Source organism: Panicum virgatum, chromosome 3N (genome assembly GCF_016808335.1).
Source record: "Panicum virgatum strain AP13 chromosome 3N, P.virgatum_v5, whole genome shotgun sequence".
Lineage (NCBI taxonomy): Eukaryota > Viridiplantae > Streptophyta > Magnoliopsida > Poales > Poaceae > Panicum > Panicum virgatum.
In genome coordinates, this window is record NC_053147.1 from 6,662,008 (window position 1) to 6,689,510 (window position 27,503).

A 27,503-nucleotide genomic window follows, 5' to 3' on the forward strand; every position below is an offset into this window, starting at 1 on the left:
GTTAGTGCCGGCTAGACCTACCAGCCGGCACTAATGTGTCCCATCTGGATGTTGCTATTGCATACAAAATAATCTAAAGGCCTTAGCAACTGGGCTCATGCACTCTCTTTGTTTTTTATTGTTTCAGGTAGTGGAAATGGATCCTACGGACAACCAAGACGAGTTAATGCACGAGCTCATTCGTGGTAGTTCTGGGCACATAGCTCCAGAGTTTGATGAGGACGAGAACGATGGCAGCCAATTTTTAAACTTGCATTATCATGGCGAGGAGGAGCAAGATATTAGTGGGGAGGAAGAAGGAAATGTCGAGGAAGCCGAGGTATAAAAGTTTAGTGATTCTTTCAGGCATCAGGATAAATGTTTTGTCAATATATATGTTAGGAGCAAGATATTGTTTGTGACACATGCGGCCCAGCTGCGAACTATTTGTGTTATGTTGCTAGCTTTGTTGATGATTTCAGTCCTTGTGTAAGGAGTCGTGCTCCAGCTAAAAATTCTTATGAATGTTTCAGTCAATAAGTTACCTAATATCATGATAATTTTCGATCTGGAACCCTTGCTTGCGGGTTATGAAGGTTACGCATACCTGCCGCGACGTCCACTAGTTGCTAGCAACCCGCTTGATAAATTTGCGATTCTTTCAGGCATCAGGATCGACGAAGCCTAAACGGAAACGTGGCTCCAAGAGGAAGATGGTAGGATGTACAACCATCACGGAGATCAACGAAGCAACCGGCGAGCCACTAGCTCCTGGTCAAATTAAGACAACATTTGTAAATCAATTGGGATATCTTGTTAGGGAATCCGTCCCCATAAAGTATAAGCTTTGGAAGAGAAATAAAGTCTCTGATCGACCTGAAGATATCGTGCCAGATTCAGAGAAAGATTTGTTATGGAAAGAGGTGTCGTTGCACTTCAACTTTCCCCCAGGCAAAGCTGACAAAATAAAGGGATGGGCATTTAAGAAGATGGCAATTCAGTTCGCCTCATTCAAGAAAAAATTGGTGGCAAACTTTGTCAACAAGGGCCTCACTCCAGATTTTGATAAAGTCTGGAAGAAGCAACGAGAGTGGTGGAATGAATTCGTGAATTACAAGCACAGTGCTGACAGCATGGCAGCCTCGATTCAAGGCAAAATGAATGCTAGCAAAAAGAAAACCTTCCATAGACTTGGGCCCGGAGGTTATAAGGTTGCCATTCCGAAATGGGAAAAGATGGAAAATAATTTAATTGTAAAAGGAATCGTACCGCAAACCTTGAGTTGGCCCAAACGAGCAAGGTATTACTTCTATGCTCATGGAGGCACACTAGACCCCGACACTGGAATATTTGTGACTAGCGACGTACTAAGAGAGGCTGCCCAAAGACTCGAGGACGCAATGAGGCGTACCGAAGAAGGAACCTTCCAGCCCAACAGAGAGAATGACGAGCTGACTTACGCTCTTGGGAATGCGGAACACACTGGACGGACCCGAGGTGTGGGCGTAGTTCCATGGAAATATGGCTTTTCCGGAGATCTCGAAACCTACCGAAGCCGATGCAGAAGCAAGGCAGTAGTGGCTGAGAAGATTCATAGCCTAGAAAACCGGATAATGTCACTTGAGGCAGCAGTTGGGCAACGCTCGGACCAACCAGCTGCCAATGTGGAGATCAGCCCCTCTTCTCAGCGTCGTAGCAGTGTTGCTTCCACGGAGCACCCTAATTTGGGTGCCGACAGGCCGAGGGACCCCATTGACGACATCACCGTTAGGACCCAATGTGAGCTTCTGGTTCTTTATGGGAAAAAGCTTAAAGTTTGTGCTGAGGGTTATGCGGAAGTCCAAGAACAGGGCGGGACAATACATTGCCAGCCGATTCCTGAAGGATTCGCCAGAGTCTTTGTTGACCGAATTACTGAAGAACGCTGGGAAGACATGGACCTCCCGATCCCTATAAGTCCTGAAGAAACAGAACTACAACATACCGTACACACATGGATCGCGTGGCCAAAGCGCGACATAAGATTGGTGCAAGCAGACACAGATTCCGCTCGGTGCTCAAGGCAAAGATCACCAACGCCAGCTGATAGGAATCCTAGTGTTGGCCCACCTTCTCCACCGCCTGCACGGGACCCCAGCATGGATCCGCCATCACCAGCCGCACAAAGCGAGCCAATTCTGGCATCATCACCAGCCGCACAACAGAATCAGAGTCAGCGACAGAAGTCATACACGTCCCCTTCGGTCCAGCCATCTCATAAGCAGCAAAGAAAGAAGAAAAAGAAGGCGCCAGAAGAGGAAGAGGCAGAAGAATCGTTTCAAACCTTCTTGCTGAAGCGCAAGCTACTGAGGGAGGCTGCGAACAAGAAGCCAGAAATAGATCCGGTTGCAAAGGCACACTTTGTGAAACACTTCATTAAAGATCCCACCAAGGAGAAAGAAAGAGAGTCGGATTATGATCGGCAGATCAGAAAGTGCTACAGCAACCCCAAGAATCGCCTGATTAATGCAAAGACCGTTCCCCAGCTCGGAGAGCAGTCCAAACAATCGATCCCTCCGTTGATAGTGTCGCATGAAGACTGTCCCGATGAATCAAGAGATCCGTTGACCATGGCTGGGATGATATTGCAAACTGATCTAACAAGGGCTCAATTGCTTGGGGAGGCCCTACAGAATGCCCGCGGCAGGAAAAAGTTTGTACTTGGTGAACCTTTGATATGGCCAGAGTTGCTACCATTCCTACCAACGAGAATGGCCGAGTTACACAAATGGTATGCCGTGCAATCTAAAGCTAGTAAATTAGAGATGTTCCCAGCTCGGATTAAAGATGAGCATTTCTGGCGGGGGGCAGATGATGTATATATCGAGTTTGCATCACTCTACGATTTATACCATCAAGATGCCCTTCACAAGTCACTCGTCAGTGTATGGTGCATGTAAGTATTGTATCTCATTTCATTATTTTAGCCTTGAGTGTTGATTGATCCCCGTTTTTCTTGTGTCCCGTAGGTCAAAAATTCAAATTTGCCGAAAGAAGAACTTTCATAACGTCGGGTTCTTCGACCCCGATATTATACACGAGAAATCGCTAGCGCTAAATCCTGGAGACATAGTCAATGTTATATACAGGGGGTTGCGTAAAAATAGCATGTGTCCCTTCATTCTCTTGCCATACAACCATCAGTGAGTCGTTCTTTGTTAGACTTTTTTTTCAATCCCTTCGTATTAATAATACCATTTAATAACTATTATAATCAACATTAATTGGTTATGCGTATGTATATGCACAGCTTTCATTGGATATTGCTTTGTATTCGGATTGAGGAGCACAAGGTCTTGGTGTACGACTCGTTAAGGCAAGATAAATCAAAGTACCAAGATATCATCGAGGTGGTAAATACTGCATGGAGTCGCTACCTCCACAAACACATAGGCTTGCCCATAGGTGAAATCGAGCCTCTTCATTGGGTGACTGATTTTCCGGTATGAATATACTCTCGCTACTAATGTCATTCGCAATAAACATCAAAAAAATTCTATATCGTAACCCACATTTGTCCATAGTGTTGGAGACAAGGCCAAGGAAACAACTTATGTGGATACTACGTATGCGAGTGGATCAACTCTTTTGCAAGTGAAAAAGGGCAAATGACAGTGGATGCATTCAATGTACGTGAGCACAATCACATCTGCTCATTATTTTATTTCATTATTTTTTATTCTCATGTTTTTATCGAAAAATGTGACAGCGTTGGCGGATGAAAGAAGAACTCATTGAAATCGCTCGGATCAGGGCAATTCAAGAAGCTATATGCGGATTTCTACTCGATGAAGTCATAAATCCTAAGGGCGAATTTCATGGCGATCTCCGTCTAAGCGTCGCCCAAGAAGATCCGACGACGAGGAAGCTGATACGTTATTATAGTTGATGTAATATCTCATGTACTTTTGAACTCCTAAGTGTTCCATACATGACATATAATATATATATAAATATATAATGTTAGTGTAATATGCTGTTCTAATAATACTGTGCAATGCAAAGAGTACGACTATGTAGTCACATACGCTAGAAATACGCATAGCCATACGTATAAAAACGAAAAGAAAAGAAACATAAAGAAGAAAAAACATTTAGTGCCGGCTAGTTATATCAGCCGGCACTAACCTTGCTGTCAGAACTCGGGCGGGGGCGGGCACGTTAGTGCCGGCTGGTATTACGGACCGGCACTAACATACGCACGTTAGTGCCGGTCAGAGTAGCCGGCACTAACGTCTGTCACGTTAGTGCCGGCCATTTAGTGCCGGCCACAGGGACCGGCACTAAGCCGTCCTGTGACCGGCACTAATGTGCCTTTCTCCAACAGTGCATCCTGCTCGACATCCTCGAACGCCTTGATCTGCACACACCGATCCAATCCAGCACGCTCTCCAGGCGATGGGCGCACCTCCCTCGCTCGCTCTCTCGCCTGCTCATACACGTGGCGCACTTCTTGCCGCGTGGCAGGAAAAAGGGGGAGCGCTGGTCAGTGGACAAGGTCATGACCACCTACACGGTGGCCGTGAGGAGTCTGCTGCTGCCATTATCTCCCACCAACGACAGAACCATCAAGCACCTGGAGCTCAGCTTCTACCTGACAGAACCTTACCTGAAGTCCATCGGCCGTGCTGTTGCCAATGTCACGGAGAGTGGCAATCGCCTTGACTTCACAATCTGGACAGATGTTGGCCATCCAGAATATGAGCAGTCTCTGTTGTTTGGAGAGCGTCTCGTGTCCTTCTTCCAATCATTCCCTTGCATTCAAATGGCTCACCAGGCTCACTCTGCACAACATCACATTTGGAGAGAGTGACATCCACAATCTCCTCAACAACTGCAACAAGCTAGAGCTCCTTTCCTTGACCTGCTGTGATGCTGTCATCAACCCCGTCACCGGGGAGGTTGCCATCCTCACAATAGATGTGCCGCACTCCGCTCTCCTCGCCCTTGAGGTCATCACCTGTGGGTACGCAAGGGTTGACCTGATCCAGGTGAAAGGATCGTGGCCCAAGAAGAGAGGATGAATTGGGACTTTTTCGATTTCTAATCGTCCTTAATCTACCTCTAGTGTTGTCCAAGCCTATAGTTCAAAGACCTAGTATCTAGAGCACACTAACATGATGATTCTAGGTAGGTAAGCACACTAACAAAGCCATTTTCCTAGAAGGATCAAACTAACATGTAAAGGCTAGCCCAATTAAAACAAACTACCAAGAGCAAGTCCTAGTCTCAAACAAGCAAGCAAAGAGCAAATAACTGAAATGACTTAAGTAAATTGCTTGAATGTAAAAGAGAATGGACAAGAGACAACCGGATTTTTTCACATGGTATCGAGGAGTTGACGCTCCCCCCTAATCCACGTTGGAGCACCCACAAAGAGTTAAGCTCCCTTGCATCATGAAGATCAAGAATCCACTAAGAATACCCCTTCTCCATCTCCGGAACGGCGGGCTTCAAACTGTGTACAACTTCTTCTTCTTGGGGCTCCCACAAACTCCAAGAGCTCACCAAGAGCCTCCGATCACCAAGACCGTCTAGGTGCCGTCAAACACCAAGAGTAACAAGTCCTAAGCCTTCACTTGACCATCACTAAGTCGGCCCTAAAGCTCTAGCACACTTGCACTCTTCCAAGGATTGAATTCTTGATGAATTTGTTGATCTCAAGTGTTTGGATGTCTTCTCTCAGCTCATGGGTGGCCTCAGGTGTTCAAGGGTTCAAAAGGCAGTTCAAGAGACCCGAGGTATCCCCTTATATAGGCTAGAGATCACCTAGTGGCCGTTACCAACTTTCTGGAAAAAGTCAGTACACGTCGGATAATCCGACCTTGCCAGGACAAGGGCGTCGGATCATCCGACTCCACTAGGAATTCCAGTTTAGCCGTTATAATTTAAACCTGTTGCTGATATCATCGATCCGACGATTTAATCCGACCAAGTCTTTAATAGCGCGTCGGATCATCCGGTCCAATGGGCAAATTTGAATTCTAGTGCAACGGTTTGATCATTGCCCCTGACCAATACTCCGACGCTCAGACAAAGCCACGTCGGTTTATCCGGACCTGATGACAATTTTCCATCTGAGAAAACAGGCTCTCTGGTGAATCATCCGACGCTTAGTCCGACGTCAAATTCCACAGCATCGGATAATCCGATCCTATAGGCAATTTTCAACTCTCGAAAACAGGCTCTCTGAGTAATACTACTACCCAAACTCCGACGTGTATTCTATAGGGTCGGATAATCCGAGTGCTTTGGCATGTTTATCCGACCTGGGGGTATTCGGATTATCCGAACCCACTGAGTTTTTTGTTTTCTGTTTTTCTGACTTGGACTTGATTCAAGCTTCGATTCTTTCTACTTCCAAGTGCTTTTTTGAGTTTCTTTGCCTGGTCTTGAGCTGGTCTTGAGCAAGTGTGCATGAAATCTAAGGCCAACTCTTGCAATAGTCAAGCTACTAACTTCGAACCCCTCTTTATAGTACGGTCACGAACTAGAAATTATAAAACCTATACTAAATCAAGTGTCATTCATCTCTTTGTGACACTTGAGTCTAGAAATGTCTTTAATCTTGTGAATATGAGTCTGTGTCTTTGAATGTTGAAATTGAGGGGTCTCCTTTCATTTGCGACTTAACCGGTTAAATGTTAATTCCTTCAAAACACATGTTAGTCACAAATGTTGTTACTAATCACCGAAACTTACCATTTAGCATCCACGGGCCGCCCAAATCTTAGAAGGTTGTTCTGCGCTAACTGGATTGGTGGAAACCCCCCACTGGTTTTTGGCAACGTGCCGCAACTTAACAATGTAGCCCTTCGTCTCACTGCACTGCATTGGCAGACTCCATTCACATTGAGCCACTGCTTAGCCAACACCACAAGCTTATCAGCCTTATACCTGAATTTCTACAATCAAATGGTATGTTGCCTTTACCTGCAAAAGTTTCAACAATAATGTCTTTTATTATGTCTTGATTTCTTTATCTTTTAACACATACACATACTCATTGCTTTGTGCATTTTTTAATTTATTTCTTATTCGCTGCAGATTTGGATTGAACCAGAAGGCCCCAAACATCTCTCCCCTATATTCAGTAACCTGAGAGAAAATTGTCTCTACAATATTTTCTATGATTGTGACCTAAACTGGACTATGTTTGTCCTTGAAGCAGCACCGTCCTTGACTGACTTCTTTCTTATGGTACATAATCTTCTGTTATTTTGATTAAGTTCAAAGGGCGTACCCAGTGCCGTAGGCTTCCCGCACTGTGCGGGGTCTGGGGAAGGGTTGTTTTTAAGCCCCAAGCCTTACCCACACAAATATGCAGAGGCTAGGGCTCGATGTTATTTTGATTAAGTTCCTTCTAAAAAAATCATCATTGCTTCAAAAGCCAAGCACTTTAGCACAAAAGGTTCTGCTACTTATCATCAGTATATTTAGGATACTATAAGAAGCTTGGTGAATGGTTCGATGGAGTGCTAACCATATTCTGTTTCATGAAGCTATCTCGGCATCCATGCGAAATAGGCAGAAGTGAGGACGGGGACGACGCTAAGAAGGTCAACATGTCGTGGGATCAAGCATCACCTGACTTGAAGCACCACCGGTTGAGCCTACTACATATTGTAGGCTTTGCAGTGGATGAGAAGCTGGTGAAATACATATATAAGGCTTGTTATGGAGCGAGCCGTGTGCTTGAAGAGGATCTGCTTGCTTGATCAAAAGCCATGCAATAAGTGTGATGCCATGGAGGACGCTCAGTCTCTATCACGGAACAGATGGAGGTTCCCAGTTGAGGAAGAGGAAAAGGAAGCAATTAGGCAGCAACTTGTAGATGGCTTCTCCTCTTCAGTTGAAATAAGCATCGGATGACATGGGTCTCCCATCATCCCAACGGATAAAATTGTAAGCCTAATAGTTCCAGCTCTGGCATCTCCTGAAGCATTGCCATTAGAATGGCTTTGCTGTGTAGTATAGTAGCAAGTGACTGTTATTTTCCAGGATGGAAACCATAACTTATATAATTGCTGATTGCAATGACATGACAGTGCCCTCATTTGTTTGAGACTTGAGAAGTAGAGTACCATGTTTCTTAGGACATGTCTCAGTGTTGTGGTATTGCCTTGAAGGAAATGAGTATCAAATGCTAACTGTAGAGGGATGACGTGCCCATCGTCTTGAGGAGAGGAGACGGGCATCAGATTTCCGAGGCTGGTGACTGGTGAGTGGCCGGATAAAGCAATCTGTTGTTGGACAGGATTGGATTATTCCAATGGTGGAGGCGCTGCTGGCGGCAGACAGGCGACGAACACGGCGGCCTAAGCTAAGGAAGGTGATCGATGGGCCGGCGTACGGGCAGCCAGCGCCGGAGGCTGGCCGGGGACAGTTGGCGGCTCAGGGATTGGCAGCTCACAGCTATTTTCATGCCAGGTCCATTCAAAATAACCACCAGTATTATGGTGGTTGGTTTTATAAATAATAAAAATATAATACAACAACCTATTACTCCATCTCGAAACGAAAACAGATGAGGCCACCTAACTAAAGCGACGTACCGCTTGACGCAGAAACAAGTCGAATCTACACTTTGTATACCAAATTAGAGTGATCTGAACATTCATATTTAGTCTAAAACCATAAATAGAATAACTTATTCAAATGATCTCGGCATACCTCTCGCTCTGAAACCTGACCTGTTGTACTCGTTGCATCGTCTATGTACATTGCGCCAAAACAGGCTGATGACATATACAACCTTGGGTGATTCAATACAAAAGTTACCCTAAAAAAGAAAAAGAAAAGTTGACCACCATTCTATCAGTGCCTTGTCCCATATAATATGCTGCGGGTGACGTGAAGCTGGAGCCTTGCAGTTTTCTACAGGTCATCGTCGAGTCAATATGCAGACCGGGTTGAGGCTGCTGATGACACACGTTCAGAGCTCTTCACGTTGTATCGCTCGTACACTTTTTCACGGTTCTCGTTCCACCAATTTTCTGCCTGATGCTCACCAAATCGTCTTCGACTGAAAAAGGTAAAGTTTGGAAATTGACAAGAATTTAAAACAAGTGAGAATTTGCAAAAAGATACTGGCTCTTCAGGCAATGCAGCAACCCAGGATAGCACTAGTACACGTATGTTAAAAGTGCTGGTTCTGCTCAATTAGAGACTAATGCAGGCTTCATTTCTCTAAAAGTGTGCAGTGTGGAACCTTTCGTGTTCCAGAATTTAAAGAATAAAGCTACTAAGATGATGCAAACATCTGTGTTTTATGAGGTGTGTATGAAAATAAAACTAAACAAGGGAGAAATTCAGCAATACAGAGATAAAATAGAGTGTAAATCACCTGAAACGGACCCGCTTTAGATCCCGAGTCCCATCACGGAGGGTTGTGAGTGTTATGTACACACCAGGTTCGTACTGTTCGATCCATTCAGCCTGAACTTGGTTGCTGGGTAATGATATTGTGCCTCGAGGCTTGTAGCCATCCTCACCATTTTGAAGGGACCTAGCATCCATGCTCAAATTATCATCCACTCTACTACCTGATGTCAAAGTCTCATCACTGCTGCTGCGCGCTCTTCGACTGGGAAGCTCTGAATCATGAGGACTGGTAATTCTTATGCTGTGAGTGCTGCAATCACTATTTTCACTCACATTTCCCAGTAATTTATGTTGCCCTGAGATTCCATTGGAATGTGATGACCGTCCAGAGTTTGGACTATGAGCAATTGATGCATTGAGCAACTCATTCCGTGGGGGGTGAATTCCATTTATGCTAGAGTAGCTAGCAACATGTGACTCAATGCCATTTGGAATATGTGCTTGCTTTGTCTCATTGACATTATAGGCGCAGTGATCTGGTGGTAATCTCTCAGCCATGTCCTTCAGCTAGACAAGTCAAGAGAAAAATGTACACAACAGTAAGATTTTAACATTTATTTCTGATCAAAATAATATGCCTACTCCTGCCTTTAGTATTCTTAATAAGCAAAGATGATTGTGACAGATACTAAAACAACAGAAATTAAATCACACATCTGACAATGTTTTTGCCAGAAATAAAGAAGCAATGTGTATTTAGAAAGTGAGTACAAACAATGAAAAACTTTACAAGTTGAGTATTTTGTTACTTGACTCATTAAAACATCACACAAACCATAAGAACAAAGAGATTGAAGATTACCTGAGCGGTTAAAGATTTTATAACTTCTTTCGCAGCTTTGGATTTTGCAGATTCCTCTGCCACCAGTGTCATAGCCTCTTGTACTTTCTTCGCTGATTTTTGCAGCTCAAGGTCTTGAAGCTCGCACCGATTTCTCAAGTTATCAACCTAAATGGGTAAAATTAATAATTATTGCTACATAATAAACATGAAAAGCAAGGTTCTACTGAATAATGAAGAATACAAACCTGTGCACGCAGCCTCTCAACTTCCTGATTTAAGAGCTCATTTGCTTTAACGATATTATCAATAGCACTTTTTGAGAGAGAAAGACCATGGGCAGTTGGAACTGGTGTGGTAGAACGTGGTGGACTGGGCTTGCGAGAGAAAGGGGAAACAGCCCTTGAAGTAGTTACTGACCGAGTTGCCGGTATACGTACTGCCCTCAGAGCTGATCTGTTCATGTCTAAGCCACCAGACAAAGCAATATCACTCAGCTGCAGGAGCGAACTAACTTGAGGATTACGGAGAAATGAGAATCCATCAGTTTTCTTCCCTTGCCGTCCTGCCTTGATATCCAAACTTCTAATCATATCCATATTATTACTGGGTAGAGTAGCTTTAGCTACTTTAGTATCGCCATTGCTTTCACCAGGTTGGTAGGGAACAGGGTCTTTCCTCCTGTTAGCTGAATTAGGATCTGAGGCATTATTCAACTTCAAGAAACATGAATCACAGACACGGTAAGGTTTCCCAGAATTAGGAGCCAATGCTGCTCTCAAAGCCTTCCGTGAGGTGCAGGCATTACAATGGACAAGTCCACAGTTGTAGCAGTTACGCCTCTTTCGAGTAAACCCAAATGGCTGTCGACATGAGGAGCATTGTGATTGGTCAGCTCCAGAAACCCATTTATGTTGGCAAATAGCAGCAGTGAAGTTGGCACCACATGCTATGTACCTAACAGCTCTATCTTTCAAGGCTTCAACCAGTGTAGGTACCTTCCGATCCTCTATATCTCCATGGCCCAATCTTCCATTAGATCCCTTTCCCCATGTAAAAACTTCACTCCTGCTTGTCAAAACCGCAACATGGTAGGAGCCACAAGCAATTTGGAGAACATGTTCACCCGCAATCTTGTCTTCAACTAAACATGGAATCCTTCCATCTGAATGAGGATTTCCGAGCTGACCATAAACAGCATTACCCATGCTTAAGACTTGTCGTGAAGTTGTCAAGGCTACAGTAAGACTGTGACCACATGCTACCCTGTAAAAATCATGATCAATAAGGGTAGCCACGCAAGTTGGCTTAAGTCGAGCTTCTTTGTCACCATGACCAAGTCGATGCTTGTCACCATCTCCCCACGTGAACAGCTTTCCAGCAGATAGCTTTACACTTGAACTGGACCGAGTGACAATAACCTCCACAATAGCTGCAGTGTGCCATACACCACATGCCACTGCAATTGTTTTCAACCCTGATAATGACTCTACCTCCCTGGGGTAAGAAAAGCTTTTCAGATCTCCATGCCCTAATACACCAAACGAACCATCCCCAAAGGTAAATAATTGACCCATGGATGTAATCAAGGCTGTATGCCAGGTTCCACAGGAAACATAAGCAACTTGAAGACTTTCCAATGCTCCAGAAATCCTCTTAGGTATCCAGTGCCCTACATCATTGCCGTGTCCAAGAAGTCCGACATTGTGAGTTCCGTCTCCCCATGTATAAAGCTCACCCGTTGTTGTAACAGCACAAGTATGAAATTCCCCACAGGCAACAAAATCTACATTTGAAACTGTCAAAGACTCGACCAGACGAGGGTGAACAGAATCTTCCCGTGTTCCATGCCCAAGGCGACCTCCAGCATCTTCACCCCATGTAAAAACCTCACCACTTTTCGTGACCAGTGCAGCGTGCTTGACCCCACAATCTACGTGATACACATCTAGAACTAAACTGGACTCCAATGGCTTTGGCAGTAGGATGTCACTCCTTCCAGTTGATCTTATTACAGTATCAGAACCAGTACGTACGGAATTATCACAGATAACCTCACCCCATACATACACATCCCCTAAAGAATCACATTCATCTTGCGCAGAACCATGGCTAGATGTACTTGGGGCACTAGAAATGCTTGCTCTGAGAACATCTGAAGATGGCCCCTTCATGAGCATGTTTTTGCATCTGATCACAATACGACCATAAAGCTAGGAGAATAGTATCAGCACACACAAATTATTACTGTCACAGGAGTACTATATTCATGATAGAGGTACACGTTCAAACAATGAGAGCATTCCAAATACCTGCACATATTTAACAAGAAGGCATAAAAAACATTGTAGAAGAGCAAACTGGAGAACATATGAAACTTTAGGCAAGAGAAAAAGGGAAGAAAGGTTACAGGAACATGCAGATTAGAGGCTATGATACTAAATGCTACTAGATGGAAAGAAGCATGACCGGTTCTCTTGGCAACACTAAGAGCACAAATCCAAAGCAACTAAATATAAATTGAAAGATTGATTTAGAATTGATGAGCAATATTCTGGGTAGCCATTCACCAGGTTCACACCATTCACTGCCAGATCCTACCATGGTGGGTCACATTCAAATCTACATTTAAATTGGACAAATCTAATGGTGCCAGCAACTCCATTTAAATTGGAAAAACCAAAACCATCACGAAAAAAAATGATTACCAACAGGTACTGGCCAGAAACCAAAAACTGCCTGTGGATCAATATAGTTGCAAAACCAGAATCTGAAGCCCTGCCCCAGAGCCACGATGGAAGGGTTCACCAAAAATGGGAAATGTCTGTTAAATTTTATATCAGTCTGAGACCATAGCTCCTCTGATAATTAACTGAAGTTGACTCCTTGCATGCATTAACTAGCATCAGACAACTAGGTTCCACACTCTGTATATAAAAAATTGAGTGAACCCACAATGTATGAAAACAAAGAATTAATGCTGGAAACTTGAAATTCTCCAACACAACCTTTTATTACCCCAAGATAATAAATAATCTGCATACCAGCAACAGCCTAATACCAATGGGGATGTGGCGACATGCCAACCGTGGGCATCCCGTTGTTTGTTTGTGTGAGCAATTTTGCTGGCATCTTTTACTGACAAGTAAATCAACACCACTAGTTGACTATCTTAGCAGTACATTGCCACCACAGTTAAATCATCAGCCGTGGAGACAGAGAAATGCAGACCCGAACCGCGTCCAGGCAACTTCCCTCCAACATTACCGAACCCAAATCGGTATCAGGGGTGTCTGTAGAGTGTAGACTACCTACTCGAATTGCCAAGAAATAAACGCCAAACTGCAGGTACTACAAAGGCGAAAAATCTAGACTCGATTCTTCAATCAGGAGATAAGAACACAGAAACACTAGATTCGTTCAGAATGCGCAATGGAGCCCCCTTTCCGGCCTTACCGGAGCCAACTGACCAGGGCAAACCGCGGAAAGAATCAAATTTTGCGCAAGAATGCTGAAGGTTCGCTTACCAGAGCTCCAGGGGGGACGAAGCATCAACTCTCCATACGCCCTAGAAATCTCTCCTGCTCCTGCGGCACTCCCTCCAAGATGGGATCCACCCGGCTGCCGGCTCGAGCGCCGCCGGAAGCGGGAAGGTCGCTGGCGGGCCTGCGGCGGAGGCTGGAGTCAATGCGCCGACTCCCCTCTTTCCTCCCGACTTTCTCAGCTTCTGTGCTATTGATCACGAGGGATGGGCTCCCCCTGTTTGTTCTTTCCCTCTCAGCTCTTTCTTTCTCTCTCTCTACACCTCCTCCGTTAGACCGTTACTCACCTCACCCTTCTGCTTTCTTTCTCTTTTTGGGCACTCCGGCTCACCCGGTGGTAATGTCTGCACTCATCTCCCTCACATGGCCCTGACCACGCCCATCTTGTGCTCTTGCTTTGGACTCTTCACTGTGCTTGCTTGTTTTCTAAGGCTGTTACTTGACCGTATCTGCTGCTTCTACTCAGAAATAGCCAGCTGGTCTTGCGTCTAGTAGTTAATTTTTTTAATGTTGTTCCTGTAATGCATTTTTATTCCTCTGATGGCACTAGATTATGAGTTTGATTACTGTTGCTTAATGAATATGGGTTCTGTTTAGTTCTCACCCAATAAACCCTGTAAACGTAAAAAAATGTCACATCGAATGTTTCGACACATGCATGGAGTACTAAATGAAGTTTATTTATAAATTTTTTTGCATAGATGGGCTGTAAATCGCGAGACAAATCTAACGAGCCTACTTAATCCATGATTTGCAACAGTGGTGCTACAGTAATCATCCGCTAATTATTAATTAATCATGGATTAATTAGCATCATTGTTTCTGAAGAACTGTTTCATACTTGTACTAGTATTATTTATGTTAGTCTGATGATAAGATCTAGCAGCGTCTGTAGAAAGGGAAAAAATAAAACTATGCGTTGACATGTACAGATGTACTAGTAGCATGAGTTGATGATTGGATCATTTTGTTGAAATAGGATGATTGATAAAGAATTAATTAGCAAGCTGATATGGTGTTGCTTTTAAGGAGATCCAGTTGGGGAACAGGTTTACAGATTACTGGATTCTAGGTTGGAAATGCAGAGCAAACCACCCTAAACTTTTACCAACTTGGTGTACTACTCCATGCTTCTCAAACTTGATGTTGAAGCAAATTTGTCTAGTGTACGGCAGCAGATCATCTGAAGAGTGGCTTTCGAAATACTTCTCTTCTTGGAGCCCGTAATGAATTGTACCCGTGCAGCACATTTGTCTCCTCGTACCAGAAGGCGAATGTTTGCATTGCAAGCATTGACGACTAAAGCTACAAGGATATGCAAAAATAACATTATTTTCCCTTTCTAACTTTTCTAGCAGTAGTTCTGTATTACCACTACTATGCTTCTAATTGGCTTCCTTTCCTAAACGTTGTAATACCACAATGGGCAATTCAATTTGCTAGAATTCAAATTAATGTACTTGCCGACATATTGAGTGGACATTGACACAATCAATTCTAGATATGATAGCAAGGTAGTAGTACTATACTTATACAATCACAATTAATGCAATGATAGGACATCTAACCAAATTAGTGTAATGATATGATAGCTACTCAATTATCAAGGTTTAGTTATACTACATACATATAGTCCTCCTTTCACTTTGTAAGATGTATTTTGATATGAAACAAGTCAAAGTTTGTAAATTTTCGACCAATCGATCATTCGATTGTCAAATTGTATACATGATTGTCATGCAAAAGTTTAATCACTAGATTAGCGTTTCAAAAATTTTAATATGATGTTAATTTTATTGCAGTTGATAATGTATTGTAAAAGAAATCAAAGGTCAAGTTTCTTAAAGACTTCTTTTTTCACAGCAGTATACTTCCTTATAAAGTGGAGGTAGAGTCGTCGTATATATAGATACCAGGAGCATGAATGAATGTACATATAAATTTATATATAAACACTACAAGAAACTTCAGCATGTATTAAAGCAGTCCAAAGGGCACAAGATTCGGATGAAACAATGAAACATATAACACGCCCGACTTTAATTTGAATGCTGCCAAATATGCCTTGTCCTACCACTCAGCATTGAATGGGTCAGGGGCGAAGTCAGAGCTGAATCGAGGGGGATGTCCTGTTCATGGTTCTGATGTTAGCTCTCTAATTTATAAGGTGAAAATTTGATGATTAGCATTGAGTTTTTATTTCTTTGGGGGTGCCCGGGCACCCGCTGCGGCCAACGTAGCTCCGCCCCTGGAATGGGTGTTGTTTGAGTTCACATGAGACATGACAAGTATTTGATGACGGCAAGCATGCATGTGTTTTCCTATCGGTTCAACAAAACTAGCTTTTACAATAGAGTAGTAGCTTTGGTTGTTGGCCGATGAACCCTACCAACTTTCCATGAAAATTGTTGTTTTTTCTAAAGGAAAACAGGAATTTTCTAAAGGGAGATGGGGGGTATGTATGGGCAGTGAGGTCGATGGTTTGTGGGAATCATTGGGGAGGGCGATCGTGATTAGTTACTTAATTTCCTTTCTTTGAGGCAATATATTATAATTTCGATAGATGACACATCACACATGCATAGGAAGTGTCATTTTTTCTTGGTCACATCGACTATGTCGATCGGAATCATATATGATCTGACGGTCGTAAAGAGAGCTTATTAGGTGCCAGCTGGTTGGTTATATATATATATATATATATATATATATATATATATATATACACACACACTTAGTTTAGTTTGTGTAGCTAGTTAAATAAGGGCACAATAATTTGATAATGCCCATGCTGCGCACGCATATACCCGATCCTATCCGATCCATGTGATGATTCTCTTACCAAGAAAATGCCAAGAGAAGAGCGGAAATGCTAGCCCTGTTCGTTTCATGGTCCAAGATTATGGACATGGTCCTGTTTGGTTTGTGCGGTGCTAGTAAATAGTGACACTTTGATCGCTAGTTATGGTGTCAAACAAAACCAGTTTACAAAACCAACTTCGGAACCCCCGCGCTAGTGACCCTGAAGAATCTAATGAGGCATTTGACCGCGCGATTACAGGATGGTTACTGTAGCATCACTGTAGTAAATCATCGATTAATTACCGTCATTAGATTCGTCGCGAAAAATTACACCCATCTCTAATTTTTTTTTGCAAATAGACTTCATTTAGTACATCATATATGCGAGATTCTTTTGTAGAATGGAATAAAATGAGTTCTCCAAAGCATGAAACAGTACGCATGGCAATATTATGGACATGCATGTCCTCCTGTACAAGATGCCAATAGCAAGAGGCCAACCCAAGCTTAGAGCAAAGCTCCGTCTTGACATGTTGTAGTAGTATCTTTTAAAAGGAGAGAAATCCAATTTACACTCGCCAACTACTATCACGACAATCCGATTTTTTATGCTGAAGTCCAAGCTAGTTTTTAAACTTCATAAATAATTTACTTTAATTCATAAAAAGTATAAAACTAGTACTATTTTCCCTAAAAATGTGTTCTATCTATTTTAGTTTGGTTGATGGGCCGCGATTGATGCATGTGAAAAAGCCTACCAGCGAGTGAGGCCGGGCTGGGCCGTTAGGTGTGCGTGAAATCCATGTCAAGTGCGGGAAAACACTTTGAAAAAAAAAACTTTTCCCCTTTTCCCGAGCGTCCTCAATCAGTCAATCCTCATCTCGCTGTTGGCTGTTGCGGCACCCGGACACAACTAGGACAAGGACAGAGCGGGGCAGCAGCACCAGAGCACCGGCCGCCCCCCCTCTCGTCCTCGTCCTCTCCTCCGGCGATCGCACCCGATCCCATCGTTCTGCCGCCGGGGAAGCTTTCAGTAAGCGAGCGCTCTCTCCCTCACTCTCCGGCCCTCATCGACGCTGCTCTCTTGTTCTTGTAGCTACTAGATCTTGCTCCCCTTTCAGTCCAAGGCTTGGTCTTGCGACCTTGTGAGCCCGGATCTGAGTATCCTGGGCGAAGATCGGGCAAAAAATTGTGTCTTTCTGTGGTTCATTTCCTCCCTGGGAGCAAGGAATACATGCTCTAGGATGCTCCTAGTTTGTAATCCCCGTATGGTTCGGTCCAGTTTAAGTTGCTAGTTACAAATCTTTGGAGCGTAATAGCTCAGAGGTGGCTTCTTGTTCCTTAGCGAGACGCAATCGGTTGGTGTTACTTGGGACTCTAGTGCGCGGTTTTCTGTTACTAATTTTCTGAGCTTGAGGATTCTGGTGACTATTATTTGGAGTGAGTGTGTAAACTCTCTAATTAATCATGAGATCTTGAGGGTTTCTTAGCAATCCCTTTAGAAAAATGACATGGAACAACCAAACACTTGCTATAAGGAAGTACTGAATGGCTCATCTATGTACTTTTGTGAGTTCTCTTATGCAATTTTAATATTTAGTAGTTGTTGTTGCTATAAGGAAGTATACTTATTGACAGAGCGGGATATTTTACTATGAAATTCAGATTTTATGGGCCAGAAATTATTCTCTAGGAACTACTCCCTCCGTCCCAAATTATTAGTCATTTTAGTTTTTCTATATACATAGATTTTGCTATTCACCTAGACATAATATATATCTAAATACATAGCAAAAACTATGCACCTAGAAAAGTAAAAACGACTAATAATTTGAAAAGGAGGGAGTATATAACATAATCAGTGGCATAGGAATTACATAAATTGCTTTTGTTTTTCTTACATTTTTTTCTTGTACACATCGAGTTAATGCTTTCATTAAAATGTGTTTGCGTGTCCAGTGCTCCTTTATGTCTCATATTGAACTAAGGAAACATTTCATCACTAATTGATTCTCTTTATATGCCACTTGCAGCTATTCTGTAGAAATGGCTGATGGTGAGGACATCCAGCCTCTTGTCTGCGACAATGGGACTGGAATGGTTAAGGTCAGTGCTTCTCCTCTTAACTGCTACACTTTTGGTCTCATGCATATCCCACTAATTATGTGTATCTTGTAGGCTGGTTTTGCTGGGGATGATGCACCAAGGGCTGTTTTCCCTAGCATTGTTGGCCGTCCTCGCCACACTGGTGTCATGGTAGGGATGGGACAGAAGGATGCATATGTTGGTGATGAGGCACAGTCCAAGAGAGGTATTCTCACACTGAAATACCCGATTGAGCATGGCATTGTAAGCAACTGGGATGACATGGAGAAAATCTGGCATCACACTTTCTACAATGAGCTTCGTGTTGCACCGGAGGAGCACCCTGTGCTGCTCACTGAAGCTCCTTTAAACCCCAAAGCTAACAGGGAGAAGATGACTCAGATTATGTTCGAGACTTTCAATGTTCCAGCCATGTACGTTGCAATTCAAGCTGTGCTCTCCCTCTATGCCAGTGGGCGTACTACTGGTATGTAATGCTTCCTTTTAGTGCTGCCTTTATGGTTCCATTATGCTATTGCTATTCTCCCAGTGATATCTTTATGGTTTTGTTATGTTGTCCTCCAGTATCTGTTTGAAGTTATTGCCAAAGTTGCATCATAACAGCTGCTGGATATCTTTGTCATGTATTCATGTTTGTGATCTGACATAATTCAGGGACATTACATACTGTGTGATTGCCACATACTATCTATGAAGGTGATATGAATTCAGGCTAAAGTAAATACTAGTACCTATAGCTAAGAAATTAAGAGGTAACAGAAATTCGAACTATTTGGTTACACAATGTGTGGTTGAATATTCTGTTTTTCTCTATGTGCAGGAATTGTTCTTGACTCTGGTGATGGTGTTAGCCACACTGTGCCCATTTATGAAGGATATGCACTTCCTCATGCCATTCTTCGTTTGGATCTGGCTGGTCGTGACCTCACGGACTCCCTCATGAAAATTCTCACTGAGAGGGGTTACTCCTTCACAACCTCTGCTGAGCGAGAAATTGTAAGGGACATTAAGGAGAAGCTTGCATATATTGCTCTTGACTATGAACAAGAGTTGGAAACTGCCAAGAACAGCTCCTCAGTTGAAAAAAGCTATGAGCTACCTGATGGTCAAGTAATCACCATTGGTGCAGAGAGATTCAGGTGCCCTGAGGTGCTCTTCCAGCCATCCATGATTGGTATGGAGGCTGCTGGAATCCATGAGACGACCTACAATTCAATCATGAAGTGCGATGTGGATATCAGGAAGGACCTGTATGGCAACATTGTGCTCAGTGGAGGTTCAACCATGTTCCCAGGCATTGCTGATCGTATGAGCAAGGAGATCAGTGCCCTTGCTCCGAGCAGCATGAAGATTAAGGTTGTTGCGCCACCTGAGCGGAAGTACAGTGTCTGGATTGGAGGGTCGATCCTAGCCTCACTCAGCACTTTCCAACAGGTACCTATTGTTTGATTGCAGTTATTGAATTTCTTATAACTTATCAAGGTGAATTAAAAACAGTAGCTGAATTCTGTTATATTGTGGCATTGATGTACCAGATGTGGATATCGAAGGAGGAGTACGATGAGTCTGGCCCAGCTATTGTTCATAGGAAGTGTTTCTAAGTTTCTCAAGTGCCGCTTCACTGTCATCTAGTCGAGTCTGGTTCAATTCTCTAGAAATGTGTTGCAGATTTGTTGCATACTATGTCTATTTTCTTCAGAGTTCAGACCATGAGTCTTCTCTGGAATAGGACCCCCTTGTACGCTGTGGCTTCATGTGCTGTGTTGCATCACCTTGTTTGAGATGAGTTTTCAAACTTGCTTGGCTTGATTAGTTGGAGCTGTAAGCTGATAGTATAAATTACTTTGGGCTATGCTTCTGCTACCTATAGCCTTGTATTTATCTGAAAGCGCTGTGAGCATCCGTGAAAGTATGAACTTCTAGTAGCTTTTGCATTGACGAGACCTTTTGTCAAGTGTTAATATGCATTTGGTTGCAGCCATGCCAAATGCCAGTGACAAACGCCCTTTTGTCAAGACTCCAGTTAAACAATAATGTAGTGCAGATACTGAATATTCAACCATCAGGAGAGCTTTACAACCAGGGAGGAAAGCCTGATAGGGATTTCATGTGATTCAGGCATTAAGCCACTCCTAAAACTTGTTTGATTTCACATCAACAGTAGCCCCTGCCCTCTTTTAGGTCAAACAAAGCATTTCTACAGCAAGCTCTCTATTGAACATTACTGTTACAGTGACAGTAATTTGCTTTCCCTCGATCGATTTGGCAGGACTGACCCTATCTATGTTTTCAATACAGATTATTCTCTATACTTCGTTATCAACATGAAGCCAAAACTCACTTCAATTTCTTCTAACTAGTCTATCAACTGGTGCTCCCGCACGAGCTAATTAGAATTAATATAAAAATGAGATTAATAATTATAATTATCTATCTCACGCCATTTTTCATCTATTAAATATTCTAACACATACTCTAAAATATATATTTATTATTATCTAGTTACAATAGATTTTATTTTATATCACATCTCCATATGTATTCGATATATATCTAGTTGAATTATTTTTTGTAAATTGGTATTATTATCTCTTTCATCATACATGAATATATGGTGACATATATCGTGGGTAGTATTTTTATATAAATATAGTAGTATAAATAATATATTAATAATGATAGAAATAGTAATTTAATTTATATTGGTGCACTTTAATATTTTATTATAATTATATAATTTAAATTCAGATTTAGAAGTAATTAACTTGTAATAGTAATGACATAATTGCGCCGTGTAGGGGTATAGTGCGTAAGATTTTCTTACTGCGAAGTTCAACCTCTTAGAATCCATGGCGGACCGCTCTTTCGGTATCTGACCCACACATTCCGGGCTTGGGCTTCTCAACTCGGGATCAGCAAAGAACCAATCTGTCGGGTGCCACAATTAGGGACACCCTAATTGGGGTACTAAGATCGCTTTTAAAACACGAATAACTGATAAGGCAACTGGGCCCACGAAGGCCCACGGCCTGCTTCCTATTCGGAAGAAAGGAAAGGACTCAAAGAAGCCCAGCATGTGGCCCATTCCCATCCCCCTCGAACCAGAAGAACGATCTCCGCTTCGCTCGAGGGTCCCTCTCGGGCCCGCTGGGCAATCTCCGCCTCGCTCGAGGGTAGCGGATCTGCCCTCGAGCAGGTGACTCATCTCCGCCTCGCTCGAGGGTAGCGGATCTGCCCTCGAGCAGGTGACTCATCTCCGCCTCGCTCGAGGCCGTCTCGCGGCACAAGGGACAAACGGCCCCGCCGCCCAACCGACCGCCGTACGAAGGCATTAAAGGCCAGCCACTCCGCCACGGCTCAAATGACGGGCGGCGCCAGACCGCCGCTCCCGCAGTGGATGTGACCGACGTCCCATCCGCTGACCCCGGTCACCGCTCCGCCACCCCGGTCGCTGTAGCAACACTGTGGACATTCAATGCGGGGCAAGACAAGTTGGCGCCGCCCCCGTTACTGTTCTGCCGACATCAACCATCCGGACTCACCTCCCGCTGGGGGAGGGGTCCGGCGATGTCACGTGTCCTTCCGAGAGGGGCGCTCTGCACGCACGGGCAGGGACCCCGGACCTCCCCCTTTTGGGGTCCGGGACTTCCACGCGCTCCTGGACCTTCTAGTGTGCACGCTCGCACTCCGACCAGGGGGTCCGGGACCGTCCCACGCCATTACTACCGCCGGGACACTGCAGGACGACCGGCGCAATCTTCGCGGGACCAAGGACGGAACCCAGGACGACAACGACGCGCGCCGCCTTCCCACAGTACACTTTCTACAGTGTTCGACCACAGTACCCCCGCGATTTAAGGGGAAACGATGACTTCCATATCCCCACTCATGTGCACCGCCCTTCCTTGTGACTATAAAAGGAGGAGGTGGGCTTCCTTAGGCGGGGTTGGCAGCAGGTTCTCCGGTTTTTCTCCCTCAGAAAGGCCTCAGCACTACTGAGCACTCACCTCAACCGACTCCACTCCTAGCAGAGACTTGGGAGCTTCCCTCCCTCTCTCGCTTTGCTTGTATCCCCTACTACAAGCACTCTGGGTGCAAGATAATACAGTGCCCTCGCACACCCCCTTTGCTGGACGTACGGCCCCGCGGCTGGAACCAGGATAAAACCGTGCGTTACTGTGTTGCCTCTTGCATCATCATCTGGGACGAGGAAACACGCAGCATTTACTAGTTGGGATTCAGGCCCCCCGGGTCGGAACACCGACAGTTGGCGCGCCAGGTAGGGGCGCCACGTGACATTTTCTCTCTTTTTCCCATTTGATCTCCAGGAATGGCGAGCAGATCCAAACCATACCCTATGGGTGTTTCGGATCCGTTTCCAGCGGGACGTGCGATCTCGTTCGGGAGTCTCGAGTTCAGGACAACCGGCAACGGTTACCTCATGCAGCACCTCTCCTCCGAACGCAACCTCATCACTCCGACTTCGCCAGCCCAGCGCAACAGGCGCTCAGGTCAGCGTTCGCGACAGGCACGCGCGGAGCGGCGTCGTGCGGCACGCCACAGCTCCCCCACGTGGGTCGAGGCTGGTGTGTCGCAACTCAGCATCACGGCCAATGGGGCAACCGTTTCGTCATCGCGTGCCTCGGCGTCATCTGCGCCGGCACCATCGCCTGCGGCAACACTAGTGCCTCCCAGGGGGGACTCGACTTCGGCGTCGCCCTTCTCCTTCGGGATGCGCAACACTGCCGCCCACGCCTCGTCAACCGTCGCTGACTTCATCGAGCATGAGGATACGCCGGGTCATCATCTTCTGCCGATCCGCAGCCTCATCGCGTCGTCCCCTGACGAATCCTACCCCGAGACGGCGAGCTCGATCGCCGACGACGTCGACTTCTTCATGAAAAACTTCACGGCCGAGGAGGCCGAGGACTACTCCGGGGTCTACGACCCCGACGCTCTCCGCTCGTTCTAGCTGGCGACGGCGTACTGCCTCACCTGCTCCGAAGACTCCAGCGAGGGGGATTTCGATCCTTCCCGGGAGTGCTTCATGGTGGACCTTGCGGACGAGCAAAATGACAACGCCCCAGGCAACGACGGGGAAGCCGGGGCGGACGCGCGGGCAAAGCAACCGGCGAACCCGCCTGCAGCACCTTCCTCGTCAAGCTCGGCGGCGCGACAAGCAAAGCTGGCGCAGCTCAAAGAGCTTCAAGCCAAGCTCGACGAGCAGCGTCGACAAACCCAGGAGCTACGCGCCGCACTCGAGCAGCAGCGTGCCGTGCCTGGTGCTCACGCCCAAGCGGCGGGACGTGTTGCGCGGGAGCGCATCCTGGTCGACTACAACCTCGACAAATCGCCGGAACTGAAGATGGTGGGCGAGAAGCTCGTCGCTGCGGCTTACCTACTCCAAGCTATGCCCGTGCCATCGACACCTTCGGGCCGCAACCTGCACCGCGAGGCACAGGAGCTCATCGAGCAAGCTGCCGTGCAGCAGGCCGAGAGTTTTGCGTCTCGCATGCGCTCGAAGGCCCCGGAGCAGTGTGATGGGACTGCGCACCAGGACCGTGAGGTTTCCGTGCACACACCCCCAGCGGCGAAGGGCAAAGCAGCCATAGCACCCGGCGCGAGGGCACCCTCGGTGCACGAGCGCATCGGGAGAGTTCCCGTAAGGGAGCGAATCCGTGACACTCGCGGGCACGCTGGCGACGGCGACGCCCGCAACATCATCGACGGCAGGAGGTACACCCCTCGACGGGGTGGACGCTTCGACCCCGAGCACGACAGGGGTGAGTCATCGGAGCCTTCGGGCACCTGGGTGTTCAGCCGGGAGATTCGGACCGCGCCCTTTCCCCCGCGCTTTCGACAACCCAACACCCTCGTCAAATACTCGGGCGAGACTGATCCTGCAGTCTGGCTCAACGACTACCGCCTAGCGTGCCAGCTAGGCGGCGCGATGGAGGACGCGGTCATCATCCGCAACCTTCCTCTTCATCTTGCGGACGCCACACGAACGTGGCTCGAGCACCTGCTTGCGGATCAGATCCACAACTGGGCCGATTTGGTCCATATCTTCGTGGGCAATTTCCAGGGCACGTATGTGCGCCCTGGGAACTCTTGGGACCTCAAAGGGTGTCGTCAAAAGCCCCGCGAGTCCCTGCGTGACTACGTGCGACGCTTCTCCAAGCAGTGCACCGAGCTCCCCAACGTCACCCACGTCGAGGTCAATAACGCTTTCCTCGAGGGTACGACGTGCAGGAACTTGGTGCATGAGCTTGCGAGAAGCCGACCCGTTAACACCAATGAGTTGTTCGACGCTGCCACCAACTACGCCGCCGGCGAGGAAGCGGTTGGTGCCATCTTCGACGACAAATCGAGCAAGCGCAAAGACGATGCGCCCGCGGAGGGCGGCAACGTCAAGCCCAATGCCCCCGCCAAGAAACTGAAGCGGGGGAAGAAGGGAAAGAAGCCGGTCCCACCGAGCTAGCGCGGGTCGAGACAGGCAGAGGACTCCGAGGAGGCCTTTGCAGCTGCCCCAGACCGCAAGGGACCTCGAGGCCCCCCTCGAGGCGGTGGTGGCCAGTTCGACGACATGCTTAAGAAGCCGTGTCCTTACCACAAGGGCCCGGTCAACCATACCCTCGAGCAGTGCGCGATGCTCAAGAAATACTACAACCGCGTCGCGCATCGCGATGAGGACAAGAAGAAGGATGCTGGCGACAAAGGTGGAGATGACGAGTTCCCCCCAGTGGAGAACGCCTTCTTCATCTTTGGAGGAACAACGACGAATATGACTTCTCGGCAGCGCAAGCGTGAGCGCCGCGAAGTCTTTTCCATTACCAAAGCCACGCCATCCTACCTCGACTGGTCGAAGGATACCATCGCCTTTGGCCGCGAGGACCACCCCGACTACGTCCCGCATCCGGGACGGTATCCGCTCGTTGTCGACCCCATCATCGGCAACACTCGCTTCTCCAAGGTGCTCATGGACGGAGGCAGCAGCCTCAACATCATGTACGCCCCTACCTTGGAGCTCATGGGGATCGGACTGGACAAGCTTCGCCCCAGCAAGTCACCATTCCATGGCGTTGCGCCGGGGAAGCGAGTCCAACCCCTCGGCCAGATCGATCTGCCTGTGTGCTTCGGCACAGCAGCCAACTTCCACAAGGAGGTACTCACTTTCGAGGTGGTGGGATTTCGAGGGTCCTATCATGCCATCCTTGGTCGTCCTTGCTACGCCAAGTTTATGGCCGTCCCCAACTACACCTACCTCAAGCTCAAAATGCCGGGTCCGAAGGGCGTCATCACCATCGGCTCTTCGTTCGAGCATGCCTACGAGTGCGACGTCGAGTGCGTTGAGCGCGCGGAAGCTCAACCGAAGGACGAGGCCCTCGCAGCCACCCTCGACAAAATGGCGAGCGAGGCCTTGGACTCCACACACCGACACGCCGGGAGCTTCGAACCCGCCGAGGGTATCAAGAAGGTGCCCCTCGACCCAAGCCACTCCGACGACAAGGCGGTGCAGATCAGCACCACCCTCGACGACAAATAGGAAGTGGTGCTCGTCGATTTCCTCCGCGCCAACGCAGATATCTTTGCGTGGAGCCCCTCGGACATGCCTGGCATACCGAGGGAGGTCGCCGAGCACTCTCTTGATGTCCGACCCAACTCCAAGCCGGTGAAGCAGCGCCTAAGACGCTTCGATGAGCTCAAGCGCCGGGCGATCGGCGAGGAGTTGCAGAAACTTCTGGCGGCCGGATTCATCAAAGAGGTATTCCATCCCGAGTGGGTAGCTAATCCAGTATTAGTGAAGAAAAAGAGTGGAAACTGGAGGATGTGTGTGGACTACACTAGTCTAAATAAGACATGTCCGAAGGTTCCCTTTCCTTTGCCACGAATTGATCAGATTGTAGATACTACTGCGGGATGTGAGCTCTTATCCTTTCTTGATGCTTACTCCGGTTACCACCAAATCAAGATGAAAGAGTCCGACCAGCTCGCGACTTCTTTTATCACACCTTTCGGCATGTACTGCTACGTTACGATGCCCTTTGGCCTCAGAAACGCCGGAGCTACCTATCAACGGTGTATGCTCCACGTTTTCGGAGACCATCTCGGGCGGAGCGTAGAGGCATATGTCGATGATATCGTTGTAAAATCCAGGAAGGCGGACGACCTGGTTGCCGATCTCAGGATCGCATTCGATTGCCTACGGGCCAAAGGGGTAAAACTTAACCCCGAGAAGTGCGTATTCGGGGTGCCTCGAGGCATGCTCTTGGGTTTCATTGTCTCCCAGCGGGGCATCGAACCCAACCCTGACAAAGTCTCGGCCATCTCTCGGATGGGACCGATCCGAGATTTAAAGGGGGTACAGAGGGTCATGGGATGCCTAGCGTCCCTTAGCCGTTTCATCTCGCGTCTCGGCGAGAAAGGCTTACCCCTGTATCGACTCTTGAGGAAAACCGAGCACTTCACGTGGACCCCCGAAGCTCAAGAAGCCCCCGAAAGGCTGAAGGCATCGCTCACTCATGCTCCCATTCTTACGCCACCTACAGACGGCGAGCCCCTCTATCTATACGTAGCTGCGACGACCCAAGTGGTCAGCGCGGTGATCGTGGTTGAAAGACAAGAGGAGGGTCAGGCTCGGCCCGTTCAGCGGCCGGTGTACTATATCAGCGAGGTGTTGTCCGAAACCAAGACACGCTATCCGCAGATTCAGAAGCTGCTCTACGCAGTAGTGCTAGCTCGACTCAAGCTGCGCCACTACTTCGAGGCTCACCCCGTCACCGTGGTCTCGTCTTTCCCCTTGGGAGAGATATCCCGCAACCGGGAAGCCGTGGGTAGAATTGCCAAATGGTATGTGGAGCTGATGGGAG

General features: G+C 46.6%; 2 protein-coding genes and 1 long non-coding RNA gene across 3 annotated transcripts; 2 read left to right on the plus strand and 1 right to left on the minus strand.

The window, feature by feature from the left end:
- The first annotated feature begins 2,858 nt into the window (after positions 1 to 2,858).
- LOC120667121 lies at positions 2,859 to 3,367 on the plus strand. The gene is made up of 3 exons (XR_005672079.1): positions 2,859 to 2,914; positions 2,988 to 3,161; positions 3,312 to 3,367. It is a non-coding gene; the product is annotated as an uncharacterized LOC120667121 (long non-coding RNA).
- Positions 3,368 to 8,617: 5,250 nt separating this feature from the next.
- On the minus strand, positions 8,618 to 14,178 carry LOC120667122 (PH, RCC1 and FYVE domains-containing protein 1-like). Its single transcript, XM_039947164.1, has 5 exons — positions 13,711 to 14,178; positions 10,432 to 12,495; positions 10,205 to 10,351; positions 9,365 to 9,909; positions 8,618 to 9,043 (listed from the first exon to the last, which is right to left on the minus strand). Exons 2-5 carry the CDS (start codon positions 12,361 to 12,363, stop codon positions 8,914 to 8,916), a joined length of 2,754 nt encoding a protein of 917 aa, XP_039803098.1. The 5' UTR covers positions 12,364 to 12,495; positions 13,711 to 14,178; the 3' UTR covers positions 8,618 to 8,913.
- Positions 14,179 to 17,413: 3,235 nt separating this feature from the next.
- LOC120667123 (actin-97-like) lies at positions 17,414 to 20,571 on the plus strand. The gene is made up of 5 exons (XM_039947165.1): positions 17,414 to 17,560; positions 18,561 to 18,633; positions 18,706 to 19,099; positions 19,454 to 20,067; positions 20,169 to 20,571. Exons 2-5 carry the CDS (start codon positions 18,574 to 18,576, stop codon positions 20,232 to 20,234), a joined length of 1,134 nt encoding a protein of 377 aa, XP_039803099.1. The 5' UTR covers positions 17,414 to 17,560; positions 18,561 to 18,573; the 3' UTR covers positions 20,235 to 20,571.
- Positions 20,572 to 27,503: the final 6,932 nt, after the last annotated feature.

Excerpts from the sequence above, each read along its gene's own strand:
- LOC120667122 (XM_039947164.1), bottom strand. The coding sequence starts at position 12,363 with ATGCTCATGAAGGGGCCATCTTCAGATGTTCTCAGAGCAAGCATTTCT. Across the intron at positions 9,910-10,204 it reads TAAAATCTTTAACCGCTCAG|CTGAAGGACATGGCTGAGAG; the intron begins GTAATCTTCAAT and ends TGACTTGTCTAG. Across the intron at positions 9,044-9,364 it reads CTAAAGCGGGTCCGTTTCAG|TCGAAGACGATTTGGTGAGC; the intron begins GTGATTTACACT and ends TACCTTTTTCAG.
- LOC120667123 (XM_039947165.1), top strand. The coding sequence starts at position 18,574 with ATGGCTGATGGTGAGGACATCCAGCCTCTTGTCTGCGACAATGGGACT. Across the intron at positions 18,634-18,705 it reads ATGGGACTGGAATGGTTAAG|GCTGGTTTTGCTGGGGATGA; the intron begins GTCAGTGCTTCT and ends TGTATCTTGTAG. Across the intron at positions 19,100-19,453 it reads TGCCAGTGGGCGTACTACTG|GAATTGTTCTTGACTCTGGT; the intron begins GTATGTAATGCT and ends CTCTATGTGCAG.